We start from the raw sequence: 26483 nt of genomic DNA, 5'->3' as shown, positions 1-26483 counted from the left end.
TGCACATTAGCAACGGGGCAGACTTTTATTTAAAAGGCTAGTGGTTCAAATACTATTGCTCGAATAGCTCTGGTAGGTATAAAATGTAGTAACACCCGAGGTTTACACACATAAGCAAAGGAGCTGAAGACCAGCTCACAAAGGGATATTTAATTCTTAGTCAAGAGGGAAACTAAAAGCGCATGCTGCAGGAATCACCTAAGGGATTTGTTTGGACGACACTCCCGCCCTCTGACAAACGGAAAAAGACCTGAAGAAATGGTCTTTTTACAGACAAACTTCTGGCTTTATTAAATCTCCTCCTTAGGACAATGCCTAACAATGCCTAGCTAAGAAAGAACCTGTCCTGAAAAACTCAAGAATCCGGGCTACTCAAAACAGAAGAGGGAACTTTAATGTGGGAAACGAGTCTAGTAAACATCACATGTACTTTCTGTCATTAGTGAAGACATGATACATTCAGAAATGTATTAAAAAAAAAAAAAGACTAAAAATAAGATGGAAAAAATATTCCTAGAAAGAGGCTTCACAAGAAAACATCAGCCCAAGTTCTCTATCCTTCTCAATCACAAGTGGCTCCATGCGCAAATCGGCAACCCCCTCCAACTCACAAAAGCATTTGCCTTGCAAGCAGATCATCGAGCTTCAGCCTTAGTCACTGAACTTGAACGTTAAGCAGAATCTGTGCAGAGCACGTGTTAAAAGGTTACTCCAGTACCCACCTGGTCCAGTTTAAAGTATTTGTTTGTAGATCCAGTTTGTACATATTCCATAGGTATACCAAACAATAAACCATGTATCATCCCATTATTTTTTAAATGGCAGTTATTGTAGCTCAAGCAAACCAACAGGATTATAAAGAGCTCTCTTGGAAGAAATTTTCAGGTGAAAATACTCTAAGGAGAAAACCTGAAAGTTAAACAAACCTAGTTCTTTTTCACTAAAATGGTGGGATCAAGGCAGAAATGTCTGTTCTGAAAAGCAGCTCCGTTTGTTTGCCCATAAGGAAAGGCCAAATTTTTCTGGACTGATTATAATTTAAAAACTAAGCCAATAAAAAAATAAAATATACATCTTAAGATACTATAAAACTTGAAATAATGTCAAGGCTTATGGAATGGAAAATAGAGTTCTGATTTTTTTTTTTCCAAAAAAGGAAACTGTAACATATATTACAGGAAAAAAAAAAAACAAACAAACAGAACTCTGCACATGGATAGCACGACACAGACTCTATGCACAGAACACCTCACAAGGACGAGTTGCACATCAGTAACATCATGAGAGTGACTGACTGGGGACTTACACTTCCAGCAACAGAGCTCCTAGGTCAAAAATGTGTTAAAAGCTTGTAATGTCAACAAGGGCTCCCCCCTCCAAAAAAAAAAAGAGGGGATGAGGGGAAATAGGGAGGAAAGGCTGCATGCATGGGTCTATTATAGACATGATATTCAGCAGCATAAAAATAATACCCTCCGCAGAGTCCCCCAAATGGGGCAAAACCTATCTTCCACTGCTAAACACGGGAAAGATCAACAGAGTGGAACAAATTCACTTGTAACCATAGCATCTCCCATACTTGAGTGACAAACACGTTCAATCTGATGCTGTAAGTTAAAAAAAAATGTGGCAAAAACATATGAGTAAAACAAACTAAAAACAAAAGGCTAAATTATGAACCTTAAAAACTGGAAAAAAACATCTGTTTTAAAGCCAAGTAGGTGTGATCCTGATCATTAGTATATATGACGTAATCCATAGAAAGAAAGGCCAAGAAAAAAATCTTCATTTTGTTCAGTACTTAGGCTTGATGTTGTCCTAGGAAAAAGAGTGATAACTGAATGAAAATGTCACACATACAACTAAAAAGTCCCCTTCTGGTTTCAAACGAATTTAAACAACAATCTTCCTTGGCTAATTTTTCTCCTGTGTCAAACAAACCTTCTATGTACAGGACCAGTTTAAATCCCTCCTCCCTTCAAACACTAGATATGAACATCCAGGAACATTCTACAATGCAAAGTGCCTTAAGAAAGAGAAGGATTCTGTAGTGCCAGTGATATAACTGATCTGAGGAAGCTGGGTGCTATTAACACTGATGGGAGCCAGTCAGGCAATGGTGGTTTGTTTCTCCTCAGGTGTTTCCTCCAATAACTGCATGATCAGTTCATGCAGGGGTTTGCAGATCTTTGCGTAGCCCCCTCCCGTGAGATGCAGAAAATCAAACATGTCGTGGCAGGAGATGGCACCGTCCGAGTGCACGAAGCCCCCATCTGTATCCAGGAGCTGAACATTGGCAAGCTTCGGCAGGGAAACCTTGAGGAGTTGGTTCACCTTGGCATTCTTTTGCCTCAAAGGGTTGGGCTTCTCACCTCGAGGTAACAAACCCTGGGGCAAAGCAGAGAAGAACAGAAGATGAGAAGAGTCACTGGTTTTTCCCTTCTTATTTATCTGTGATTTCAGTTACTCCTAGAAGAACTGTTCCATTTGGCACCTTTTGACACTCTGAGTTCTCAAACACTGGACTAGACTGGTTCTGGTGGAAGTTCTCTGACCATTCCATCTCAGTTTTTTCACAAGTTCCTCTTCCTCCTCCTGTTCCTTAACTGTTGGTAGTCTTCAGGTCAGGGTCTTGTCCTTGGCCCACTACGAACACTCTAGCTCAAAACCGAACTTGAGCATTCCTGAGACACTCCCAACTTGACATGTCCGAAGGCAATTCATCATCGTCTCCCCACAATATGCTCCTACTACATCCTCTGTATCAACTGTCATTCTAACATCCCTGAGTCTCTCATTCCACATACCTTCCCTATTTATCATTAAATTACTTAGCTTTTGCATTCTCAATATTTTCAATTTTTTTTTTTCTCCATTCTGATTATACATGCTGCTATGGCTAGGAAAGTTACCACTATTCACTCAGTTAACGTAAAGTCTCCTGACTGGTCTTCCCTTCAATTCATTTTCCCTACAGTCATCAGAATAATCTAGCTCAAATACACATGTATTTATTAACGTTACATGGAACCCATACTACTGCACATGAGAAACAGAGATGGGACAAATGTGGTCTTAAAAAATCAAAGCCACTTCATGTTTGCTAGAATAAAACAGATGTTTTCTAAATTCATTTTTAACTTATGTGAATCATCTAACTTTTAGATAAATCACATGTCTGTCCTCCCATGGTCCATGAAAGTCTAAGCTTATACTGCAAGAGCAAGATTTTATCATCACAAACTAGGAATATCCTTTTATAGAAATTGATCCTATTATAAAATTATTGTCAGACAACCTTTTATTGGTTTATAGCTAATGATACCACACAGCAAGTTTTTGTTATTTAGGCAAAAAATTTTCCACCCATTTCTCCTAAGAGGTATTATTTCACAAAAATAGATTTTCTGTGGGTATTCTACTAAAAGAAAAAAAAAAAAAACCCGTTCATGCTAAAGTAAGTACTTGTTCATGTCTGCTTTAATTTTTTTCACCAAATGTTGGCGCCGTGGTTACCAATTTATTGTGACTATACAGTTCCCTTGTTAAGCGCTTCACAGATGAAGTCAAGCCTAAACCCTAGTTTACAGAACTGTTAAAGTATAAGGCTTTGCATCTGACAGTTAACAAAAAAAGAACTACCCTCAATGCTCACAATGAGCCAAATCTGGCTGAGATATGAGCAACCAAGAAGGATGGCCAGTGAACAGCAAATACATACTTTGTTCTGTCATTCAAAGAATATCATGGCAGTCAAAGCCGTAAGAAATGATTAAACCTTAAGAACAGGGACCATACCTATTGGGATTTTCAAGCCAGGATGAGAAAAGCAGCTTATGTATTTGCATAGCATTTTCCTTAATATGAGAGTATCAAAGGTATGCCATGTGATTTTTTTTCCCCTGTAATAATTAATAATTGCTACAATACTGGGGCACCTAGGCGGCTCAGTTGGTTAAGTGTCTGACTCTTGATTCTGGCTCAGGTCACAATCTCACGATTCAGGAGTTTGAGGCCCACGTCGGGCTCTGGGCTGACAGTGTGGAGCCTGCTTGGGATTCTTACTCTTTCTTTTTCTCTCTTTCAAAATAAATAAATAAAAATTAAAAAAAAAATTTTTTTTTAACTGCCAAAACATTGTTAGAAGAAACAAAAAAGAAAAATATGCTCCCAATCTCTTCACCATGTGAAACTATAGCAGATCATGGAACAAGAAGTTTGAAGTGCACGAGTCCACTTATTCACAAATTTTTTTCTGATAGAGTATAGTACTGGAAATGTATTTTCTCTTAGGGTTTTCTTAGTAACATTTTCTTTTCACTAGCTTTCTTGTAAGCATACAGTATGTAATACACATCACATATGAATACGTGTTAAATGACTGCTTATCAGCAAGGCTTCTGATCAACAGACTGTTAGTAGTTAAGTTTTGAAGGAATCCAAAGTTACATGCGGATTTTGAACCGTATGGGGGTCAATGCTCCTAGCCCCCATGTTGTTCAAGGGTAAACTGTATTTTAAGTAACTCTAAATATAATGCACATATGGTTTAGCATTTAGAATTTTCACTTAAATACATCATAAATCCAATCTCCACACAGTTCTCTCAACTGTCACAGGATTAGTGCTATTACATTCAATGGCTTATTCAATCATGGGCCCATTCAGTTATTCAGAGTATGGCCAATGTTTTAGTGTTGTAGACAACACCAGCGTACATCCAATTAAAAAGTCTGGCTGTGGGGCACCTGGGTGGCGCAGCCGGTTAAGCGTCCGACTTCAGCCAGGTCACGATCTCGCGGTCCGTGAGTTCGAGCCCCGCGTCAGGCTCTGGGCTGATGGCTCGGAGCCTGGAGCCTGTTTCCGATTCTGTGTCTCCCTCTCTCTCTGCCCCTCCCCCGTTCATGCTCTGTCTCTCTCTGTCCCAAAAAAATAAATAAACGTTGAAAAAAAAAAATTAAAAAAAAAAAAAAAAAAGTCTGGCTGCAACAAAGACTATTCATTTATGGAGAATTCATTCAGCAACACTCATGCAACTAATACATCTTGAGCAACTATTATGTACCAGCCCCTGTACTTCAGAGGTGGACTCTTAAACCACAATGCAATCCTTTCTGGAATAGAGCAAGGATATAAAAAAGAATGTAATAAAAAAATAAAATAAGACATGGCTCCCCAGCACCAGGAAGATAAAATCTACACTCTTATCTAGCCATACAAATCACTACATGACCTGGCTGTGGCCTCTTTCTTCTCACCAACCCAGTCTTAAACTTTAATCGAAGACAGCCCAAAATTCTTCAAGCACCCTCCTTCACTCACCCAACAAACACACACCTAGGTATATATGCCTTCCATCCTTTTTCCCCCGACCTGTAATGCCTTTTCTTTCCTTTCCCCATTTGTCTGGAGACGAATGAATTCTTTAAAACTAAAGTCAGATTTCAGCTTTTGTGTCTAGAATACACCTGTTCTCCCCTTAGCATACAGTGTACTAATTCTCTCTTCATATTTCTACGTCCATCTACCACTAGACCAGACTGACAGCTCCCTGACAGGAACAAGGTCTAATTTATTTTTGTAGGCTCAAGACCCAGAACAGTGCCTTGTACATAGTGATCTTCACGTTTGTTGGATAAATATCTTAACATCATCTTATTAAAAAACTGAATACCTATCAGATTCCACAAAAACATACATTTTTAGTTTTGCTATTTTTAGTGTCGCTAAGAGTATCTACAGGTAAACTTTTACATTGAAATAGACAGCTGTTTATCTCTGAGACCACGAAGAGTTAATGCTTTTAATCTCCACAAAGTGTAGCACTCTCTGATAGGGTAAGACTATAAAGTACCCATCTTCTTGCTAACAGAATCGCTGATGTTTTAGAGACGTCAGAGATTTTAATAAATACACCACATTTAACATATAAAGGGATGGAACAACACACCTAAACTAATCCAAACCCAAGTCTAACAAAAACAGATTTAGGACTAGGACTAGTTTCATATGCAATTTTAAACACTATCAGAATGTTGCTACCTGAGGCAACAAAGACGATTTCCACATCTAAACGAGGATGAGCAGGTAAGAGATGACCCCCACAGCTGGTCTGGGAAATGATGAAACTGGTAAGACAATGGGACATATCAAAGAAGAGCCCCCTCAGGACTATCATAAACTGCTTCCACCTAAACAGTCTCTATTTCACGAGTGATCATATATCTAAAAACATTCCTCACCTGACTTAATGACATCAAAGACTCTACCCACCAAAGACTACATACCAATACAATGATCTTGGCCTGCGGCTGCCTTGTGTTGATAAGTTGTACAATGGCCTCGATTCCACCTGCTACTTCTTCTGCAGTATTTTCATGGTTGTTTGTTCCTACCCAGACAACAATGACCTATAATTAAGGGGGAAAAAGAGGGGGAGGAGGGCAGGGATAAATAGCCAGGAATAAAGGAATGTTTAGATAAAAACCTAATATTTTGATAAAAATATTTATCAATATGTAGATAAAAATCTTATTTCAAAAATCAAAGGAGGGAAAGATGAACTTGTCAAATGGTAGTGGAGAACTTCAACTGAGCAGCCACCCTCAAATACTGATTTAAGGCCTCATATATCTCAGGATAAATTCCAAGCAGAGCAATTCTGAAGCAGTACAACTGTACTAAGAAGAAATGAGAGAATTCTTTCATCATCGTGGAGTTGAGAGCTAATCTCTTAAAATCCAGAAACTATACAAAAAAAGATAACAAATTCAACTGTATAAAAACTCTGCATGTCTTAAAAAAATACTAAAATAAAGTGAAATCTAAGAAAGTCAGGGGAAAATATCTGTAACTCCTACCATACTAGAAGTATCTTCCAGAAAAAAATAACAAAAGTACCCAAGGGAGTGTAACTGGTAGAAGTAAATACACAGTTGTACTCAAGGAAAAAGAGTTGCTGGGCTGGAAGCTGGATGCAGTTGCAAGTTTTTCCTCTTTATTTAAAAAAAAAAAAAAAAAAAAAGCTCAGGTCATGATCTCATCGTTCACGGGTTCAAGCTCCAGGTCGGGCTCTGTGCTGACACTTCAGAGCCTGGAGCCTGGAGCTTGCTTCAGATTCTGTGTCTGCCTCTCTCTCTAACCCACCCCTGCTTGTGCTCTGTCCTCTCTTTCTCAAAAATAAATATTAAAAAAAAAAAAAAATTTACAAAGTGGCTGTCACCTAGAGACATACATTTTACTATATGACCCAACGTAACTTTCCACCCTGTCACAAAAGACAGGAACATGGAGGAGTTTTTCTATTAGAAAGGCAAAAAGTAAAATATTTTCAACAAAGGCAACTGTCATCAGCTTTGAGTATTTTTTCTTTGTTTAGGACTGAAAAAAATTATACGCAGTGTGCCAACTCAGGACATTTATAATGTGTTAAGTTACTGGGAACATGTTTATGGTGAACATTTGTTCACATGTGCTTCAGATTTTCTTCAGAAAAACTTGGGAGGCCTCGATTACACATGTAATGTGTTTACATGGATAAACCAGATCCAAAATTCCTTCCTGAAGTGAATGGTGGCACTGCGGCCTTGGCCCCCTTCTGGGAAGTCTCCCCCCACACACACTGCTTTCAGGTCCACAGGAAAGCATGAAATCCCTTCCTACCGCTGAAAAAGGGCATTATTAACAATTACCAATACAACCTAAGCAAGCAATGCCCCAATTTCTTAGTAGGCATTTGGCACATTCTTAAGCAAGGACAATATTATTTATCTAAATGGGCACAAAGCAAAGACAATAGCAAAATAATGCTTTAAAAAAAAAGTAATTTGTTTTTACTAGCAGTTTCAATTTAACTCATCTTGGGAAAAGACCCAAGATTAAAAGATAGTCTAAAAATTAAGTTTCACTTCACCTTAGGTTTAATGTTCTCCAGTTCTCCATTCTTGAGTCTCCACAAAACATGTCTGGTTGTATCTCCCCCAATTCCAAAATTCAGTGCATGAAGTGGGGAAAAAAGCTCTCGCCATATCTAAAAAGAGAAAAACTGGCTTTATTTCAACTGAGTGGGAAATAAAATCCCTCAACTACAATGTGTCGCGAGGTACCTAAAAGAACAATTTCCCTCTCGTGTGTTCAAATGTTATGTGTTCAAACTTGTGTTCGCAGGGCACCGCATCACTCACTTCTCGGGCAGCCTGCCACCTTGGCCGGAGAACTGAGTCCCAGTGCCACCCGGTGCCCTTTAGGAGGTACCAGCATTATGACCAAGGTGCCAGCTCAGTTAGCTCTCCCTTCCCTTTACTCAAGTATCTAAAGGAACAGGGTGAAGTAGAAATACGGAAGGAAGAAATTTAGAGTGCTGGAGCCAGAACGAAATTAAGCTATCTTTTCCTTTCCACTGCCCTTGGAAGAGTGAAAACCTTAAAAAAAAAAGATGTGGAACAGCTCCCCACAAAAACACAACAAAATAAGGAAATGGTAAAACAAAAATCTTAACAATTGAGAATCACAACCAAGACAAATATAAATAAATAAATAAATAAATAAATAAATAAATAAATAAATAAATAAATAAATAAATAAAATAGAGAAGGTTCTCGGAAGCCAAGGCAAAAACGAGAGCGGAGTTACAAACAATGCTAAATTTTGTCTCCTCACGCTTGGTGGCACAAAGAATCCCATTATGTAGGACTGACCTCCCTCATACTCTGAATTGGAGCTTTTCTAAACTGTCACGAAGAAGCCTTTCAGGTTCGGCTCAGAATGAAAGTTTGCTAGCAATGAACAGATTTACCTTCGTAGCCAAGATGCACCCTTGCCACGTCGGCCTTACCTCGTACTGCTGCATTAACTGCACCATGGAGTCCCCCACAAACAGCACATCAGGTTCCTTGTCTTTACAGTCCAGGACAAATCTGTTGTGCTGGTTCAACAAAGAGAGAAATTAGAAACTGGCATCTTCTCTGTGAGATGTCTTTGCCTCGACAGAACAGTTGTCCATCAAGTTACTGTGTTGTTAAACATTCTATTTAGCCTGTCTGTGATTAACTACTGGAACTTTCTTCCCACCCTTACCACACTGATTATTCTAATATGCTCAAGAAAACTGCAATTCTACTCAAACCAGACTAAAAAAAATACATTTAACATGTTGTTTATAAGTTTATCTTTTCCTCAAACTTAAAATTTTTTTAAAGAAATATTTAAAGAGAGACGACAGACAGATACAGCATGAACGGGAGGGGCAGAGAGAGAGGGAGACACAGAATCTGAAGCAGGCTCCAGTCCCTGAGCTGACAGCACAGAGCCTGACACGGGGCTTCAACTCAAGAACCATGAGCCAAAGTGGGACACTTAACTGACTGAGCCACCCTGGCGCCCTTCCTCAAACTTTTTAAGACAGTTTCAAATATACAGAAAAGCCACAGTATAATAAACACCTGTACATCCTCCACCTATATTTGACAATAACATTTTTACTTTATCTGTTTGTTTGCTGAACCATCTGAAGGTAAACTGCAAATGCTGATTCTTCACCTTTAAATATTTCAGCACGAGTAAGGAAAGTCTCCTATAAATCCACAAAAGTATTATCACCTCTAAGAAAATGAACAATAATCCTGGAACATCTAATATTCAGTCCATACTCAATCTTTCCAATTGTTCCAAGACTTGGATAAAGTATTATATCTCTTTTATTGAACTAGGACCCAATCAGAAATCATGTGTTTTATGGGGATTTTTTTTTTTTAATTTTTTTTTCAACGTTTTTTTTTTATTTATTTATTTTTGGGACAGAGAGAGACAGAGCATGAACGGGGGAGGGGCAGAGAGAGAGGGAGACACAGAATCGGAAACAGGCTCCAGGCTCTGAGCCATCAGCCCAGAGCCTGACGCGGGGCTCGAACTCACGGACCGCGAGATCGTGACCTGGCTGAAGTCGGACACTTAACCGACTGCGCCACCCAGGCGCCCCTATTGGGATTTTTTTTTTTTAAGCGGGGTGGGGAGAGAATGTTAAACAGCCTCCACACTCAACACAAGAGCCTGACACAGGGCTCAGCCCCACAACCATGAGCTCATGACCTGAGCCGAAATCGACAGTTAGATCTTAACCGACTGAGCCACCTAGAAGACCCTATTTGCATGTTTGTAATGTGCCCTTTGAAAATGTCTGTTAACCTCCAAATATGAGACAATGGCAAAGTGGGACTCAAGCCTTTCTCAGTCTGATCCAAGCCTGTAAGTAGTGGTGACTGTGGACCTAGTCCACTTCTCTCTGTTGCCAAGGCACAAGACACTTTTATTTATTTTTAATTAAAAAAAAATTTTTTTTAACGTTTATTTTTGAGAGACAGAGCGTGAGCAGGAGAAGGACAGAGAGAGAGGGAGACACAGAATCCAAAGCAGGTTCCAGGATCTGAGCTGTCAGCACAGAGCCTGACAGGGGACTCGAATCCATGAACTGTGAAATTGTGACCTGAGTTAAGGTCAGATGCTTAACCGACTAAGCCACCCAGGTGTCCCTGACAAGACACTTTTAAAATGGATTTTACTCATTGATGCTAAAGGACATAGTTTAAGTTTCTATATTCATCCCCAAAAGAAATTTACATGATGCTTTAGGCAACAGAAAGGTCTGAATGCTGTCCCTTTTTTTTCAAGCTCTACGTTCAACGATGCTTCCCTTAGTAATTAAGGTACAGTTATGTTGAAGTATTTCTGCTAATATCAGAACAGACAATAATGCAGTGAATCAGAGATACTCATCTGCTCTGGGTGAAAATACAAAAATACTTCTGGAAATAATTTTAACAATTTATTAAAGAGTTGCTCCTTAGGGTGATAGGATTTGAGACCGATTTTCCTTTTTTTGCATCCACGTCTTTGTACACAATTTTTGGGGGGCACCCTGGGGCTCAGTCGGTTTAGCATCTGACTTCAGGTTATGATCTCGAGGTTCGCAAGTTTGAGCCCTACATGGTGCTCTCTGCTGTCAGCACGGAGCCCGCTTGGGGTCCTCTGTTCCCCTGTCTCTCTGCCCCTCGCCCGCTTGTGTGCACTCTCACTCTCTCAAAAATAAACATTTTAAAAAATTAAAAAAGCTTTTTAAATTACTGTTGTTTCAATACTTTTTAGTTAAAAAAAAATTTTTTTTAAATGTTTGAGACAGAGAGACAGAGCATGAGCAGGGGAGGGGCAGAGAGAGATGGAGACCCAGAATCTGAAGCAGGCTCCAGGCTCTGAGCTGTCAGCACAGAGCCCGACGTGGAGATCGAACCCACGACTATGACATCACGACCTGAGCTGAAATCGGACGCTTAACCGACTGAGCCACCCAGGCACCCCTCAGCAAGTCGTTTTAAACTGAAGGGATAAGATGGGCAAGAATAAAACTTCAGCTGGTGAGCAGGTACACTTCCACAACACATCACCTCTCCACTGAGGTACTACAGTACTAACTACCTCTCAATACCAATAAAATAGTTCATGCTTCTAGAAGGTCATGGAATTTAAGTTCCGTTGTTCTAAAGGTTCCGGTACTCTATATTTTCAAGTATAAAAGTAGCTACAGTAAGTTTGGAAAAATAGAAAGATCAAAACAAAACACTTCGAATTCTATCATCTTAACCCATAACTATTACTGTTTCGGGGTATTTTATTCTTGCTACTAAGAAAAATTATTTTATTTTTTAAAATAGGCTCCACACCCAATATGGGGCTCGAACCCACGACTCCAAGATCAAGAGTCACACGCCCCACTGACTGAGCCAGCTAGGCGCCCCTCTTCTTGCCATTTTCCACGTGCCTCTAACACCTCTTTTTTTTTTTTTTTAGTTTTGTATGTATTATGTATACCTCCTTCTGGCACAATAGCTTTGGAGACAGAAGACAGTATGTTCAAATTCTACTTGTCTACTTTCTAGCCCAGAAAGCAATATAACCTCACACTTGTTTTCCACATATGCTCTTCTGCTGGTAACTTTTTTTTTTTTAATTAAAAAAAAAAAAAAGCCTCCATGCTCAATATGGGCCTCAAACTCATGACCCTGAGATCAAGAGTCTCACGTTTTACTGACTGAACCAGCCAGGCATCCCACACCTGTTGTAGAGGTATGGAGAGGAAAGTTTTAGGGAAGAGAGCCAGCTTTTGGCTGACACCCAGTAGGTACTCCATCAACAGTGGCCACTGTAACTGCAGTTAACACTGCACTAGAAGCATTTTTCTATGTAGCTACGTGAGTTTCATAACCATAATTTTTAACAGCCACATAACATCCTACTCAACAAATCCATTGACACACCCATTTTTTAAAGTTTTCCTACTGACAGACTTGCCAGTAGTGTCCTATTTCCTGTGATGAGGAAATTTACACATACTCAATTTTGTACATGCTGGGAATTCCTAGGTGAAAGGAGAGGAGCACGTTTGTGGATCCCAGATATATTTCCAGGTTGTTAACAAAAAGGGCTGTATCTGTACTGACTCTAGCACTTCATCAGAACTAATTTTATCATCTTGCACCAACATTGGATATTAGTATTTCTCCCTCCCTCTCCCTCCTTTCTCTTCTCATTATTTTAATCTGTACTTTTTGGGAACAAAAAGTGAAACACTTCCTGTCATGTACTGAGATACTTATCTAGTGGTACTTTGAGGATATTTTTGCCGATAATATAAGAAAAAATATCAACGCTTCTTCTGCATTACTTACTACAAATATTTTCCTCAGTCTGCTCCTGAGCCTTTTTCTGGTTAACATGTTTTGATACAATTTGTATTAAATTTGTCTACAGTCAAGTCTTTCAGTATCACCCTTAAATAAATCTTATTATGAAAAATATCAAACATCCACAAAAGCTGAGAAAATAATATAACAAGCCTCCATGTATTCATCACCAGCTACAGCAATCATCACATGGTCACTATTATTTCAGTCATCCCCTAAACTACTGACCCCTACCCTCAGATTATTTTAAGCAAACTCAGTATACAGCATTCTATATTTATTCTATTTATATTTAGTATAACATTTATATTACTAGTATAAATATTTCATTATATAACCTTTTTTTTAAAGTTTATTCAAGTAATCTCCACACCCAACATGGGGCTCGAACTCACGATCCCAAGATCAAGAGTCACATACTCTTCCAACTGAGCCCGCCAGGCCCCCCTAGTGTCACTATGCAACTCTTAAAAAAGTTTTTTTGGGGGGGGATGCCTGGATTGCTCTGCCAGAACCCTGCTTAAGATTCTTTCTCTCTCTGCCTCTCTCCTGCTCATGCATGCACACTCTCTCTCAAATAAAATGGAAAAAAAAAAAGTTTTTTGAGAGAGCGTGTACACAAGCAGGGAGGGGAGGGCAATGAGGAGGGAGGATTTAAGCAGGATCCACTCTCAGTGCAGCGCTTGATCTGTTGAACCATGAGATCATGACCTGAGCCAAAAGCAAAGAGTCAGACACTCAACCAACAAAGCCACTAAGGTGCCCCCGAGTTTTAAAAAATAACAATACCAATGCTACTCTCCCAAATTAACAGCAGTGTCTTTAATATCAACAAATAACCAGTGTTCAAATTCAAGTCATAAAAAAATTTTAGTGTTTTTAAAAGTCAGGATCCAACTTGTCTCTTAAATCTTTTAATCTACAGGTTTCCCACTCACCCTGCTACTACCTCCCAAATTTACTTTTATTTTTTAATTTTTTTAATGTTTATTAATTTTTGAGACGGGGGGGGGGACAGGGAGAGAGGAGGGGAGAGAGGGAGAGAGAGGGAGAGAGAGAGAGAGAGAAAGAGACAGAGAGACAGACACAGAATCTCAAGCAGGCTCCAGGCTCCAAACTGTCAGCACAGAGCCTGAGGCAGGGCTTGAACTCACGAACTGTGACATCATGACCTGAGCCAAAGTCGGATGCTTAACCAACTGAGCCACCCAGGCGCCCAAATTAGTTTTTAAATATTTTAAGAAATATGATTTGATACACAACACCTCCCATAGTATGGATTTTATTGACTGTATTCCTGGGAACATGTTCATCTGTTCCAGGTATTTCCTGATATGTGGTACACTAGTTTGGCAATACCTCATAGGAAGTACTGAATATCACATCAATACTTGTTTTAATCATGATTTTTTTTTTTTTTTTTTAGAAAGAGTGTGAAAGCACGTGCAGGCAGGGGAGGTGGCAGGGGGAGGTGGGGAGAGAGTGAGAAAAAGAGGATCTTAAGCAGGTTCCACACTCAGTGCAGAGCCCAGCACGTAGCTCAATCTCATGACCCTTAGATCATGACCTGGGCCAAAATCAAGAGTCAGACACTTAACCAACTGAGCCACCCAGATGCCTCTTGTTTTTTTTTTCTTTTAATGTTTTGCTTTGAAACAATTTTAGATCTACAGAAGAGTTGCAAAGATAGTACAATATCCACTCAGCTTCTTCCAATGTTAACATCTTACCTAAGTATGGTACACTGGTCACAACTAAGAGATTAACATTGGTAAATGGTATCAGCCAGAATAGTTTTACTCAGGGGCACCTGGCTGGCTCAGTCAGTAGAGTACCTGACTCTCCATCTCGGGGTTATGAGTTCGAGCCCTGCACTGGGTATAGAGATTACCTAAAAAAAAAAAAGTTTACTCAGATTTCACCAATTTTTCCACTAATGTCCTTTTTCTGTTCCCAGGACCAATTTAAGATATCACATGGCATTTACTATATATGTCTTCTTGGTGTCTTCCAAGATGGGACACCTTCTGGGTCTTTCCATGTATTTCATGTCCTTGGCCTGTTTAGTATCAGGTGTTTTATAGAATGTCTCTCAATCAAGGTCTGATATTTTCTCATGAATAGAAGGCGATGGATTATTCTGGAAGACTACCACAGAGGTGATGTGCCCTTGTATCGTATCAGAAGGGAGTACACAATATCAACACGACTTATTAACTGGTGATGTTAACATTAATCATTTGGTTAAGGTGGTGGTTGCCAGATTTCTCCACTATACATTTATTATTTTTCCTTTCCATACTGTATTTGTTAGAAACAAGACATTAATCTGGCTCACAATGATGAGGAAATTGAGCTCTACCTTCTGGAGGGAGGGGATATCAAAAAATAAGTAGTCAAATGTTAAAAACATCAAAGTAATTTCCAGGGAGATACTTCTGAAGCTAGGCAAATACACTGTTTCCCCTGGAAGTTATACCTACTAGTATTCATTGATGGACCTTCCCTATAGTAATTACTACTGTGGTGTTGTAATGAGATATATCTTTTCCCTCTCTCCTTCCCTCTTTATTTATAAAATATTTTATTTAAAAAACTTAAGTTTATTTATTTGAGAGAGACACAGAGCACAAGCACAGGAGGGGCAGAGAGAGAGGGAGAGAGAGAATCCAAAGCAGGCTCTGCACTGCCAGCACAAAGCCCGACATAGGGCTTGAACTCAGAAACCATGAGATCATGACCTCAGCCGAAACCAAGAGCTGGACACTTAACCGACTGAGCCACCAAGGCGCCCCTAAAAGATTTTATTTTTAAGTAACCTCTATACTCAACTTGGGGCTCAAACTCTTCAAGAGTCACATGCTCTATTGGATGAGCCAGCCAGGAGCCCCCATGTTTATGAACTCAAGTTATTTTCTAAGGAAGATGTGTCTGTCCCTTATTTCCTATTTATCTAATCACTTATTTATGGCAAAATGGACTCATACGTATTTTATCCTTGAGTTACAAACCAATAATACTATGTTGCTCAAGTTGTCCAACTTTGCACCTGAACACTCTTTCAGGTGGCCTCAAGTGGTCAAAGTGACTATATCATTAAAACAGACCAGTATAGGGGCGCCTGGATGGCTCAGTCGGCTAAGCGTCCGACTTTGGCTCAGGTCATGATCTAGAGGTTTGTGGGTTTGAGCCCCGTGTCGGACTCTGTGCTCAGAGCCTGAAGCCTGCTTTGGATTGTGTGTCTTCCTCTCTCTCTGCCTCTACCCCACTCACACTCTCTCTCTCAAAAATAAATAAACGTTAAAAAAATTAAAAAAACAAACAGACCAGTATCACAGGTCTTCCATGAGACATGCTGAGGACATGTCACTGCAGTGATATTCTTGCCACACATCTTTTTTCCCCCCTCCTTTTCTGAATACTTGCTTTCTTGCACTACAAGACACTCCTGGTTCATCTTTCATTTTCTTTGCTCTGGCTGTAGAAGCAATCATTTCTCCAAGGAGCTCTGGCTCCTTTCATTGGAGAATTAGAAACCAAGATCTGGGTGTGTGTCTGTGTGTGTATATTACATACATATATTTTTTTTTAAGTTTATTTATTTTGAGAGAGAGAGAGTGAGAGAAAAGGAAGGAGGGAGAGAGGGAGAGAGGGAGAGGGAACGAATCCCAAGCAGGCTCTGAGCTGTCAGCACACAGCCCGACACAGGGCTTGATCCTACAAACCATGAGATCATGACCTGAACCAAAACTCAGAGTCAGACACTTAAACCGACTGAGCCACCCAGACACCCCTGGGGATATATTTTAATATTTAGTAAAGTCATCCTTCTATACTATGTAAGCTTTTTTTATAGTTTATTAGTTTGAGACTGTCCCTAGTTACTACCTTTAATAAAGTTATAAATAACCTAAAAATACCTGAATGGTATTTTCATATATAGCAATGAAATACTACTTAAAGAGAGGAAAAAACTACAGCTCCACTTTTAACATGCATGATATACTGTAGAAAAATACATTAAAAAACATAAAAAGCTTAAAAATATGCAAAAATTCTATACACATATAATTAGCAATTTTATATATACACCATGTAAATGCATGAAAAAACCCCACCAAATTTAGGATACTGGTTTGGAGATGGGAGGTGCGAAAAAGATAAAAAAATGATCACTGAGGGGTATACAAAGAATATCAACTCTATTAGCAATATTTTATTTTTTTAGGGTGACTGATAAACACACAGCCGGTCATAATACTGTTTTTAAAAACACAAACGAACTAGAAAAATTAAGAAAGAATAACCAAGCAATTGATCTATGTAAGAACAGTTGAAAAAATACTAACTACCAATCAAAATAAACTGGTTGACAGACTGATTTTTATGTCTAGGAAGACAAAAACATAAGAATACTATATAATTATCAAGAGTGTAAAAAGAATCATTAAATACTAAAATGTAAAACTTTGGGTACTTAAAATCATAATAGAACTTGTAATTTCAAAGAGGAAATATGGCTGCAAACCAATAAGTGAAGATTAAATCTAGTTAAGGCTAAGTGGTGACAGTCTATGAGAAGTTAAGAATATGAAGATACAGTGCTAAAAAACAATGAAGGAGCACCTGGGTGGCTCAGTTGGTTGAGGGTCTGACTTTGGCTCAGGTCGTGACCTCAGGTTCGTGGGCTTGAGCCCCTTGTGGGGCTTTGCACTGGTAGTGTGAAGCCTGCTTTGGATTCTGTCTCCTTCTCTCTGCCCCTCCCCTGCTCGCATGCTTGCACACACACACTCTCTCTCAACAATAAATAAACATTAAAAAACAATGGAAAACATCAAGAAGACTCAGGAGTCAGGCTGACAGGATTCCCACTTGCTTTACCTGGGACAATGTGAGCTTCAAAACTGCACTGAAAAGAAGACCCAAGAGTCCATTCCATAATACATTCGGTTTAGGCCAACAATCTTAACCAACCAAGTGATCAAAGTCAGCATCACCAATGAAACAAACGAACGTCATGTACCTTCCATGTGATGCACCAAGGACACCACTTCACTGATAACCCTGCCAAAGATGCAAAACCTGAATCTTGATTATGAGGAAAATGACAAATCCAAATTGAGGGATGCTCCACAAAATAAATGGCTTATGTTCCAAACTGTCAATGTCATGAAAAACGCAGTCTGAGAAATATTTCAGATTAAAGGAGAATAGAGAGGACAACTGAATACAATGTGTGATCCCAGACTGGGAAGAAAACTGACATAAAAACATTGAGACAAATGGAGAAATGTGAATATGGTGTAATACCAATATCACATTTCCTGACTTTAATAACTATATGTAGTTACGTAAGAAAATGTCCTTATTCTCAGAAAATACACTGAAATATTTAGGGGAGAACGGGCACGAAGACTGCAACATCTTCCCACACGGTTCAGAAGACACCATACGTTGGTGTATACACATACAAATACAAATACAGACAGAACAGTTAGGCAGATGTGGCAAAATGATAACTGGCAGGTCCGGATGAAGGATATAAGAAATTCTTTCTAAAATTTTTGTGGTATTTGTATAATTTTGAAATTAGTTCAAAATAAAAAAAAAGCTTAAAAAAAAAGAATGCTGTGGAGACACCACTATCTTTCAAAATCAACAGAAAGCAGTTACTATGTTTTCAAAATACTCCTCTGTACCAACATCAGACTGGTGATTACATAGGACATTAGCATCAAATCAGATATTCGTTTCAAATAATAATCCTTGGGGCACCCAGCGCTTTCAAAATACTCCTCCATTCCAACATCAGACTGGTGATTACTTATGACATTAGCATAACATCAGATTTTCGTTTAAAATAATAATTCTTGGGGCACCTGGGTAGCTCAGTAGGTTAAGCATCCAACTTCAGTTTAGGTCACGATCTCACGGTTCCTGGATTTAAGCCCCACATCGGGCTCTGTGCTGACAGATCAGAGCCTGGAACCTGCTTCATACTCTGTATCCCTCTCTCTCTGTGCCTCCCCCGTTCGCACACTGTCTCTCTCAAAAATAAACAAACATTAAAAAATTTTTTTAAATAATAATTCTTGAACACCTGGATGGCTCAGTCAGTTAAGCATCTGACTTAGACTCAGGTCATGATTTCACAGTTCGTGGGTTTGAGCTCACCGTCAGTGCAAAGCTCGCTTTGGATCCTCTGCCCTCTTCTTTCTCTGCCCCTTCTCAACTTGCGCTCACACATGCGCGCGCGCGCGCGCACACACACACACACACACACACACACGCACGCACGCACGCTCGCTCCCTCCCTCCCTCCCTCCCTCCCTCAGGTCATGATCTCATGGCTAGTGAGTTCAAGCTCCACATCGGGCTCTGTGCTGGCAGCTTGGAGCCTGGAGCCTGCTTTGGATTCTGTGTCTCCCTCTTTCTCTGTTCTTTTCCCGCTCATGCTCTGACTCTCTCTCAAAAATAAACATTTTTTTAAAAAATTAAAAATAAATAAATAAACATTAAAAAATTTTTTTACATAATAATTCTCAGGGCACCTGGGTGACTCAGTCAGTTAAGTGTCTGACTTCGGCTCCGGTCATGATCTCATGGTTCATGAGTTCTAACCCAACATCTGGCTCTGTGCTGACGGCTCAGAGCCTGGAGCCTGCTTCACATTCTGTGTCGCCCTCTTCTATGCCCCTCCTCCCACTTGAACTCTGTCTCTCTCTCAAAATTAAATAAATCTTTAAAAATTTTTAAATAATTCTTACTGACCATAAAAAATGCCCCTTTGCTGCTTTGGTCAAAAGACTTGGGAAAACTGAAAAGACTCATCTTGGGTGAATACATACGCACTTCCTTTTACCTGAGACATCCATCTGTCATCTCCTTGGATATCTTCTGCTGCATGTGGAATAGCTGCTGGGTTTGAGTCTCCTTGGCTCATTCTACACCTGAGGGGGAAAATGTCTGTGTCATGTTTCATTCATTAACAGGAGTGTTTATTTGTTACCACTTAAATATTACATGTCAGGTTTGAAATAATAATTTAAGTCTCACTGTGGTTTTGCCGAAAACAACTGGAGATTATTTTCAGCAGAGAGGAATTCAAGGACACGACTGCTGAAGTCCCATAAATATCTAGCATCATTAAACTTCTAGACAGGTTTGAATATCATTGAGGAACAGTGCATTAAGTGCATTATATAGAAAAAAATCTGCTGCAAGTATACACTTTACATCTACATTAATTTTTCATGATTACATGTTAATGTAAGTACCAAAAGACACAAGGAATTAGACACTTAAGAGTTCAATGAAACCTGCATTAGAACCTTTTAGGCTGCTCAAGTTAGACACCTGAGAATTAACTACAGCCATGATTGGAATCCACTACTAAACATCACAGGTAACTACTACAGATGGTGACAAAACTAGTCATAGGCTTTGGTAGTGGTTTTTGACAATATTTACAAGGTTTTTTATGTTTGTCAGGTCTCCACTAAGAAAATGTTATTAATGACTAACCCAAATACGGCATCTGATAGTGGAAAAGAAGCAGTGAGTGAAATTTAGGAAAACTAGAAGTGCTAATCTTTCTAGAAAGACAAAAACACCCGACTGTTTTCAATCAACTCTAAAGTATACATACTAGAGACATCAGGCTCCAGAAATCACTTGGCGCATGCAAAGGATGTGAAAGAAAAAACTGGGGTTTTGTAGCTTACAGAAAAGGGGGCCATTCTCTTTTTCTTTCCCTTGCCATCATCAAATACAGCTAAGCTTTCTCTGAAAGAAGATGGAGATATATTCATTCAGTAAGTACTTACTCAGTAAACACACATGCTAGATTGTCAAAGCAGCAATTTTTGAGAATTAGAAAGTAACAAACCTCTAAACATAAAAACATACCTTCATTCATGAAAAATACATTACAGAAGCAAACCAATTTTTTAGCACTATGCAAATAAATTAGCTCCACTCTAAATAACACTAGGTCTAAAAAAAATTAGGCTCAGGGTTAAGCCCATATCTAATTGAAAATGTAAAATACCATCCACACCCTGTGTACAGATCTTCCTCAACTTACAATGGGATTATAATTGGATAAACCCATTGTAAGTTGAAAATATCCTAAGTCACAAATGCATCTGATACACCTAACCTACCAAGTACCACAACCTAGCATACCTGAAAGGTGCTCAAAACACTTACACTGGCCTACAGTTGGGCAATATCATGAAACACAAAACCTATTTTACAACAGAGTGCTGAATATCTCATGTAACTTACTGAATACTATACTGAATGTGACGAACAGAATGGCTGCATAGGTACAGAATGGTTGTTAGTGTATGGGATGTTGACCCTCGGGGTCATGGGGCTGACTGGGAGCTTTGGATCACTGCCACTGCCCAGTCACTGCCCAGCAGCATGAGAGGATCTTACTTACTGCATATCACTAGTGCGGGGAAAGATCAAACTTCAAAACTGGAAGTACAGTTCTACTGAATGCATACCGCATTCACACCACTGTAAAGTCAAAAATCCTAAATAGAGTCATTATTGTATCAGGGACCATCTGTATGTACTTCTTTACTAAAATTTGCAACTATCAGAAAACAGCTATCTATGAAAAATTATATATGCCATGTTTTATATATACCACCTCCAACCCTTGCAAAATGAGATTTATGAGTAGGTAATTTAGGTAATTTGTGCAGGGAGCAAATGAAATTAGGTTTCCTTGACCCCAATAACGTCACATCTGGCCCACTAATCACAAACCAGTTCATGCTGACTCCCTAAAGAGGGCCTTATATCTATCTAACCATTTCACCCAAAAAACAGAAACTACTTGGAGCTAAAAACATCAATGTAAAATACAAGAATTAGATAGAACTGCCAGATGAATTTGTAAAGCTCCAGATTATGGTATCTGTTTGAGGTTTCACTGTCCAAGATAAAGTATGGAAAAATTAAAAGATGCACAAAAGAAAAAGAAAAAATGACTACGGGGGTTAAAACAAATAGTCACATAGAAACATTTAATTGGGGGGGGGTTGCTTTTGTTTTTAAGCTAATAAAACATTCTATACCTTCTATACAAAAGTGTTTTTGGGTCTAAACTCAAGTCTAGATTGAACTTTGGCTACACAGGTTAAAATCTGACATGGCGCTTAACAGTAGTTTTAATTTTAAAAATACCTTTCCTGGGGTGCCTGCTTAAGCGTCCGACTTCGGCTCAGGTCATGATCTCACAGTTCGTGAGTTTGAGCCCCGCATCGGGCTCTGTGCTGACAGCACGGAGCCTGGAGCCCACTTTGAGTTCTCGGTCTCTCCCTCTCTCTCTGCCCCTCCCCCGGCCCTGCTCACACTCTCTCTCTCTCAAAAATAAATAAACATTAAAAAAATTTTTTTTTAAAAACAACAACAAACTTTTCTCCCCTGCTGATCAAACAGCTCTACTGGCCTTAAGACAGATAAGGTGCAATCAAGTTTTTGCATCTTATGGATTTCAAAATTACATATATAATGTAAAGTACCACAACAAACAGCTTCATTTTCCACTAATCCAAAAAAACTATTTCCTAAGTTTTTAAATAGATTTTTAAAAACCCAACTATTTCATTAGTTTGTGCTCATTTACTTTCCCACCTGGAGAGACACTTAATACGTTAGGTATTTTGTGAGACAAAAGTTAACGGACACAGAATTAACTGAGAGACCACTACTAAAACGGAGAAAAATAATCTGTCCTACTTTCACTATATGATTATATAACTGAAACTACTGTTCCTGGGATTGCTTAAAGAACAAGGGTGACAAGCTGCTAATACAGGGTGACCACTTAAAAGACAAAATGCAGGCACTTCAACTTCATTTTAGTTCTTGGGATACCATGTTCAGATCTTGAAAAGCTTCACGAATTTTGACAAACTGGCGGGTGTCTAGAGGAAAGGAGCCAAGACGGTGAGAAATTTAAAAGCGTGTCATATTAGAAATAGTTGAAAGGAATAGCTATGTTTATAACGTGTAGAAAAACTCAATCGGGAAGAGGAAGACACAGGACACACATAACTGTCAAAGTATTTGAAGATTCCGTGGAGGTATTAAGCTTAATTTTATGTCCCCAAATAGGAACACAGGGCCAGTGGATAGACTGTACAGTTAGACAAATTTCTAAAAAATATGATACAAAATGACATGGCCTGCCTCTAAGTAGACTCCTCCAATAAAGATTCAAAGAGAGGCAAGCTGAGCACCTAACAAAAAAAGCATAAAGTGAATTAAAGCATATGAGTAAAGACTGGTCCAGATTCATGGGGCCCAAACATTTTTAATATTTTAGAATCTTTTTGAAATGTGCCCTGACATATGTATATTTATTTATAAATTAAACGTGAGTGGTTAATCTGTATATGAAATATTAATAAAGTCTATTTTCCCCCTTTTTACGTAAAAAAATAAATGTAAAAAGAAGTTCTAAATTGTTTCCTGTATTCCAATGGATCATCTTCTGCAATCCCCAGGAGTGCACGTACTCTACATTCAAGACCAATGGTCTATTTAAGATATAAAACCTTTCGGTGACTCAGTCGATTGAGCAACCGACTTTGACTCAGGGCATGATTTCACGGTTTTTGAGTTCAAGCCCCGCGTCGGGCTCTGCACTGACAGCTCAGGGCCTGATGCCTGCTTCAGATTCTGTGTCTCCCTCTCTCTCTGCCCCTCTCCCTCTCATGCTCTTTCTCTGTCTCAGAAATAAAAAAAACATTAAAAAATTTTTTTAAATGATACAAAATCTTTCTAGATTTGATTTAATTTACTAACATGGATTTTCAGAGTTCCTCCAACAGGTAAACAACTGATGATGAAGAACTTACTATTTGCAACTCACGTGCTAGGAGCTTTGTTATTTAAATAAAACTGAAGCTCAGTGAGATTTCAGGAACCTGCTCCACGACAGGGAGAGCTGGGATTGGAACTCAGGGTGACGTACCTCCAAAGCCTATTTATTATTCTTGAGCAAAGGACTTTTGGCTCTATATAGAAAAGATATGATAAATTCTCATTTACTAATTCAACTCACTTATATACCCTATTACTACTACCCAAATTTAGTGGCATCCTGATACGGTAAGCAAAATACTTTCATCTTGGTCCTAAATTTCTTCTTGGGCAAAATGAAGAAACAGAGACAGAAACTGAAGGGGGTAAAATGTGACTTATCTGAGGCTACCAGGCAGGCAGACCTGAGAGAAGACTGCAAAATATTCCCAATTAGCAGTCTTTTTTTCCCCCCTTTAACTATGAATACAAGGCCATCCTTCCTACTCTACAAGGGCAAAGTATCTGAGCAAAAAAATTGTTTCTTTGTGCTTTCAGACACTCGGATTTTGAATTGTTTTGCAAAATCAAATTCTCACAGTGCAGAGTAGCTTTCCGTTTTATTGACGCCTATGGCTTAATAACCTCTTTAAACAGCAGGTGAAGAAAAACTGAGCCAAAACCCCATGCAATCTCCTTTTTAAGAACCAGGTTGGAAATGTATAATCTAGGGGACTATGCATTTAGAAGATTTAAATAATTTGGGAGTCTGATAAAATAAGCTGTTGTTTTCTTTATAAGAGAAATGAAGAATGAATCAGGAACTATTCAGAACAGCCTACGGTAGGACACAAAAACTGAATGATTTTCGGTTTCCTGCCTCAGGTAGAGCAATACTGTAATACAGCAGTATTCAGAATAGTGAAGCTGTACTCAGTAACCCAACAAAAAAAGTACCAACAGGGAGGGGGATCTGACTCCCATCTCACCTTCCTGATTATTAATAATCCCACTGGGGGGAATTATAAGTCACTAACTTCTAATCAGAAACAGCAGGTTCAGTTAGAAAAACAAAGCAGAATGGAGATAAAGATCCCAAGAATGAAAGTTTTGTTAATTCAGACTCTATTCTGAATCTCTGATAGTCCATTAAAATGAGCTCTTTGGAAAAATGAAGAGTAAGCACAGCATTTCCGTTTTCTCTTCTTTCTACCTTAACTTGGACTATGACAGTGAACAGAATTTCCAGGTACAATACTTCTACCGGTACATGGTGCAGCACGTTTAATCAGAAAGCAGTTCCAACAACAAAGAAATATAAATTCTCTAGCTGAGCTGGATCTTTAGTTTAACCAAGAAAGACAAGGAGGAGAAAAGTTGCACTAAGAATTAAAAGATTTAGAATGTTTCCACTCTGACCTCAGACTCTTCATTTTGTTTCAGAGGGAATTAGCAGGGTTATTCTGAAAGGGAAGGAAAGCCTCATCCGGAATACCCTGCCTCAGTGGGCAGGTGGGTGGGTCCCAGGGTTCCAGCACATCCATAATTTATTATCAAATGCCCGCCCAAGCCAACAAATTAAAGCACAATGATTTCCTCCTCCTCCCCTGCTCCCCCACAAGGAGGCAACCTTTCCATCAGAACAATGTGCCCAGGACAAGCTAAAGACAAGCGTTTGGGAGGCCAAGGCATATGCAAATGCTCAGGAGAGACAATCCTCTGCATTTTCTTCCTCTTCCTCCACACCTTTATCTCCCCCAATTTAAAGCTGTGCAAAATGAAATCCTAGAGCGGGTGCAGATGGTCCTCCCTTTCTCTGCGGACACGTTCTTAAAAAGAGGCCCAAGCTTCAAGTGTTGCTTTTCTTAAGGTTTGTACATAAATCAAGAAAGGCAACGCTGGCCTGAGAGCTACCGAAAACAGAACAGTGAGTCACCGTGCAACGGGTACATCACAAACCTGGCCAGAGGTCCTGATCGGGTAAATGGACACGGATGGACCAAGTAAAAAGCACCTGAGAAAATCTGTCCACTGGCATTTTAAGCAGCTGGTTGACCTTGGGCTGGGCCTCATCTCTAAAATGAGGTGGGCTACATAGCCTTTGGAGTCCTGACAGTCTGCGGGTTTCTGAATATATTGGAGACAACCGAGAAGTTTGAAAAGAGTTGAAATTTTTCAACAAAAGGGAGAGGAAAAAGTGCTCGGTCAACATGCAACCGAGTAACGGGTCTGGGCCCGCGTTAAAGGCCTCTCCGACAGGAGGAAAGGGAAGGGAGGGTCTGAGGTTCAAACGCGGGGATGGAGGGAAGAGGCCAACAGCTGAGGCCAGAGGCAGCAGAGTTGCTACAAATGGGGCTTGCGGCGGTTCCCCTCCGGCCCCAGAGAACTGGGGTGCCGGGAGGCCTGGCAGGCCCCTGCAGGGGGTGGGCCGGGGAGGGGCGGCCGCCCCGCCACCTTGCCCCCCCCGCCCCATCCCGGGAAAGGCGGGTGGAGACGGCGGCCAGCGGCCTAGCCGAGTCGGCTCATTTGGGGGTGGGGTGAGGGCGGGAGGCCCTCAGGGGGGCGGCGAGCGGTCCGAGGGTAGCGCTGGCGAGTAGGGTAGCCACGCCGAGCCGGAGAGAAGGCGCGCGCGCGCGCGAGGCCCCCCGAGGGGCGGCGGGAGGTGGCGGGGGAGGTAGTGGCGCGGGGGGGAGGGGCCCAGAGTGGGGGAGGGGAGGTCGCGAGCCTCTCACAATAACACATCGCCGGCCCTTCCGACCCCCGCCTCTAGGCCACCGGTTCCCCGCGACCCTGGCTGCACTCACTCAGGCAGAGGGTCCGTGCGGGCCCCAAGCGGCTGCGGCGTCGGCGGGTGGCGCGTCTGTCGCTCGCTCAGTCCCGGCGGCCCCGCTCCGGCGCGTCCCTCCTCGGGCCCCAGCACCAGCA

At 40.2% G+C, this 26483-nt stretch overlaps 1 protein-coding gene across 1 annotated transcript; it reads right to left on the bottom strand.

Moving 5' to 3' along the window:
* Window positions 1–26483, bottom strand: PAFAH1B2 (platelet activating factor acetylhydrolase 1b catalytic subunit 2). The gene is made up of 6 exons (XM_030331837.1): window positions 26363–26483; window positions 19594–19681; window positions 8834–8923; window positions 7913–8029; window positions 6288–6410; window positions 1–2388 (listed from the first exon to the last, which is right to left on the bottom strand). Exons 2-6 carry the CDS (start codon window positions 19672–19674, stop codon window positions 2110–2112), a joined length of 690 nt encoding a protein of 229 aa, XP_030187697.1. The 5' UTR covers window positions 19675–19681; window positions 26363–26483; the 3' UTR covers window positions 1–2109.

Source organism: Lynx canadensis, chromosome D1 (assembly GCF_007474595.2).
Source record: "Lynx canadensis isolate LIC74 chromosome D1, mLynCan4.pri.v2, whole genome shotgun sequence".
In the NCBI taxonomy this organism is placed as follows: domain Eukaryota; kingdom Metazoa; phylum Chordata; class Mammalia; order Carnivora; family Felidae; genus Lynx; species Lynx canadensis.
Note: the sequence above shows the minus strand (reverse complement) of the source record. Positions and strands in the feature narration are given on the sequence as shown.

Excerpts from the sequence above, each read along its gene's own strand:
- PAFAH1B2 (XM_030331837.1), bottom strand. The coding sequence starts at position 19,674 with ATGAGCCAAGGAGACTCAAACCCAGCAGCTATTCCACATGCAGCAGAA. Across the intron at positions 8,924-19,593 it reads ATGACAGATGGATGTCTCAG|CACAACAGATTTGTCCTGGA; the intron begins GTAAAAGGAAGT and ends TTGTTGAACCAG. Across the intron at positions 8,030-8,833 it reads AGTTAATGCAGCAGTACGAG|ATATGGCGAGAGCTTTTTTC; the intron begins GTAAGGCCGACG and ends TTCTCTTTTTAG.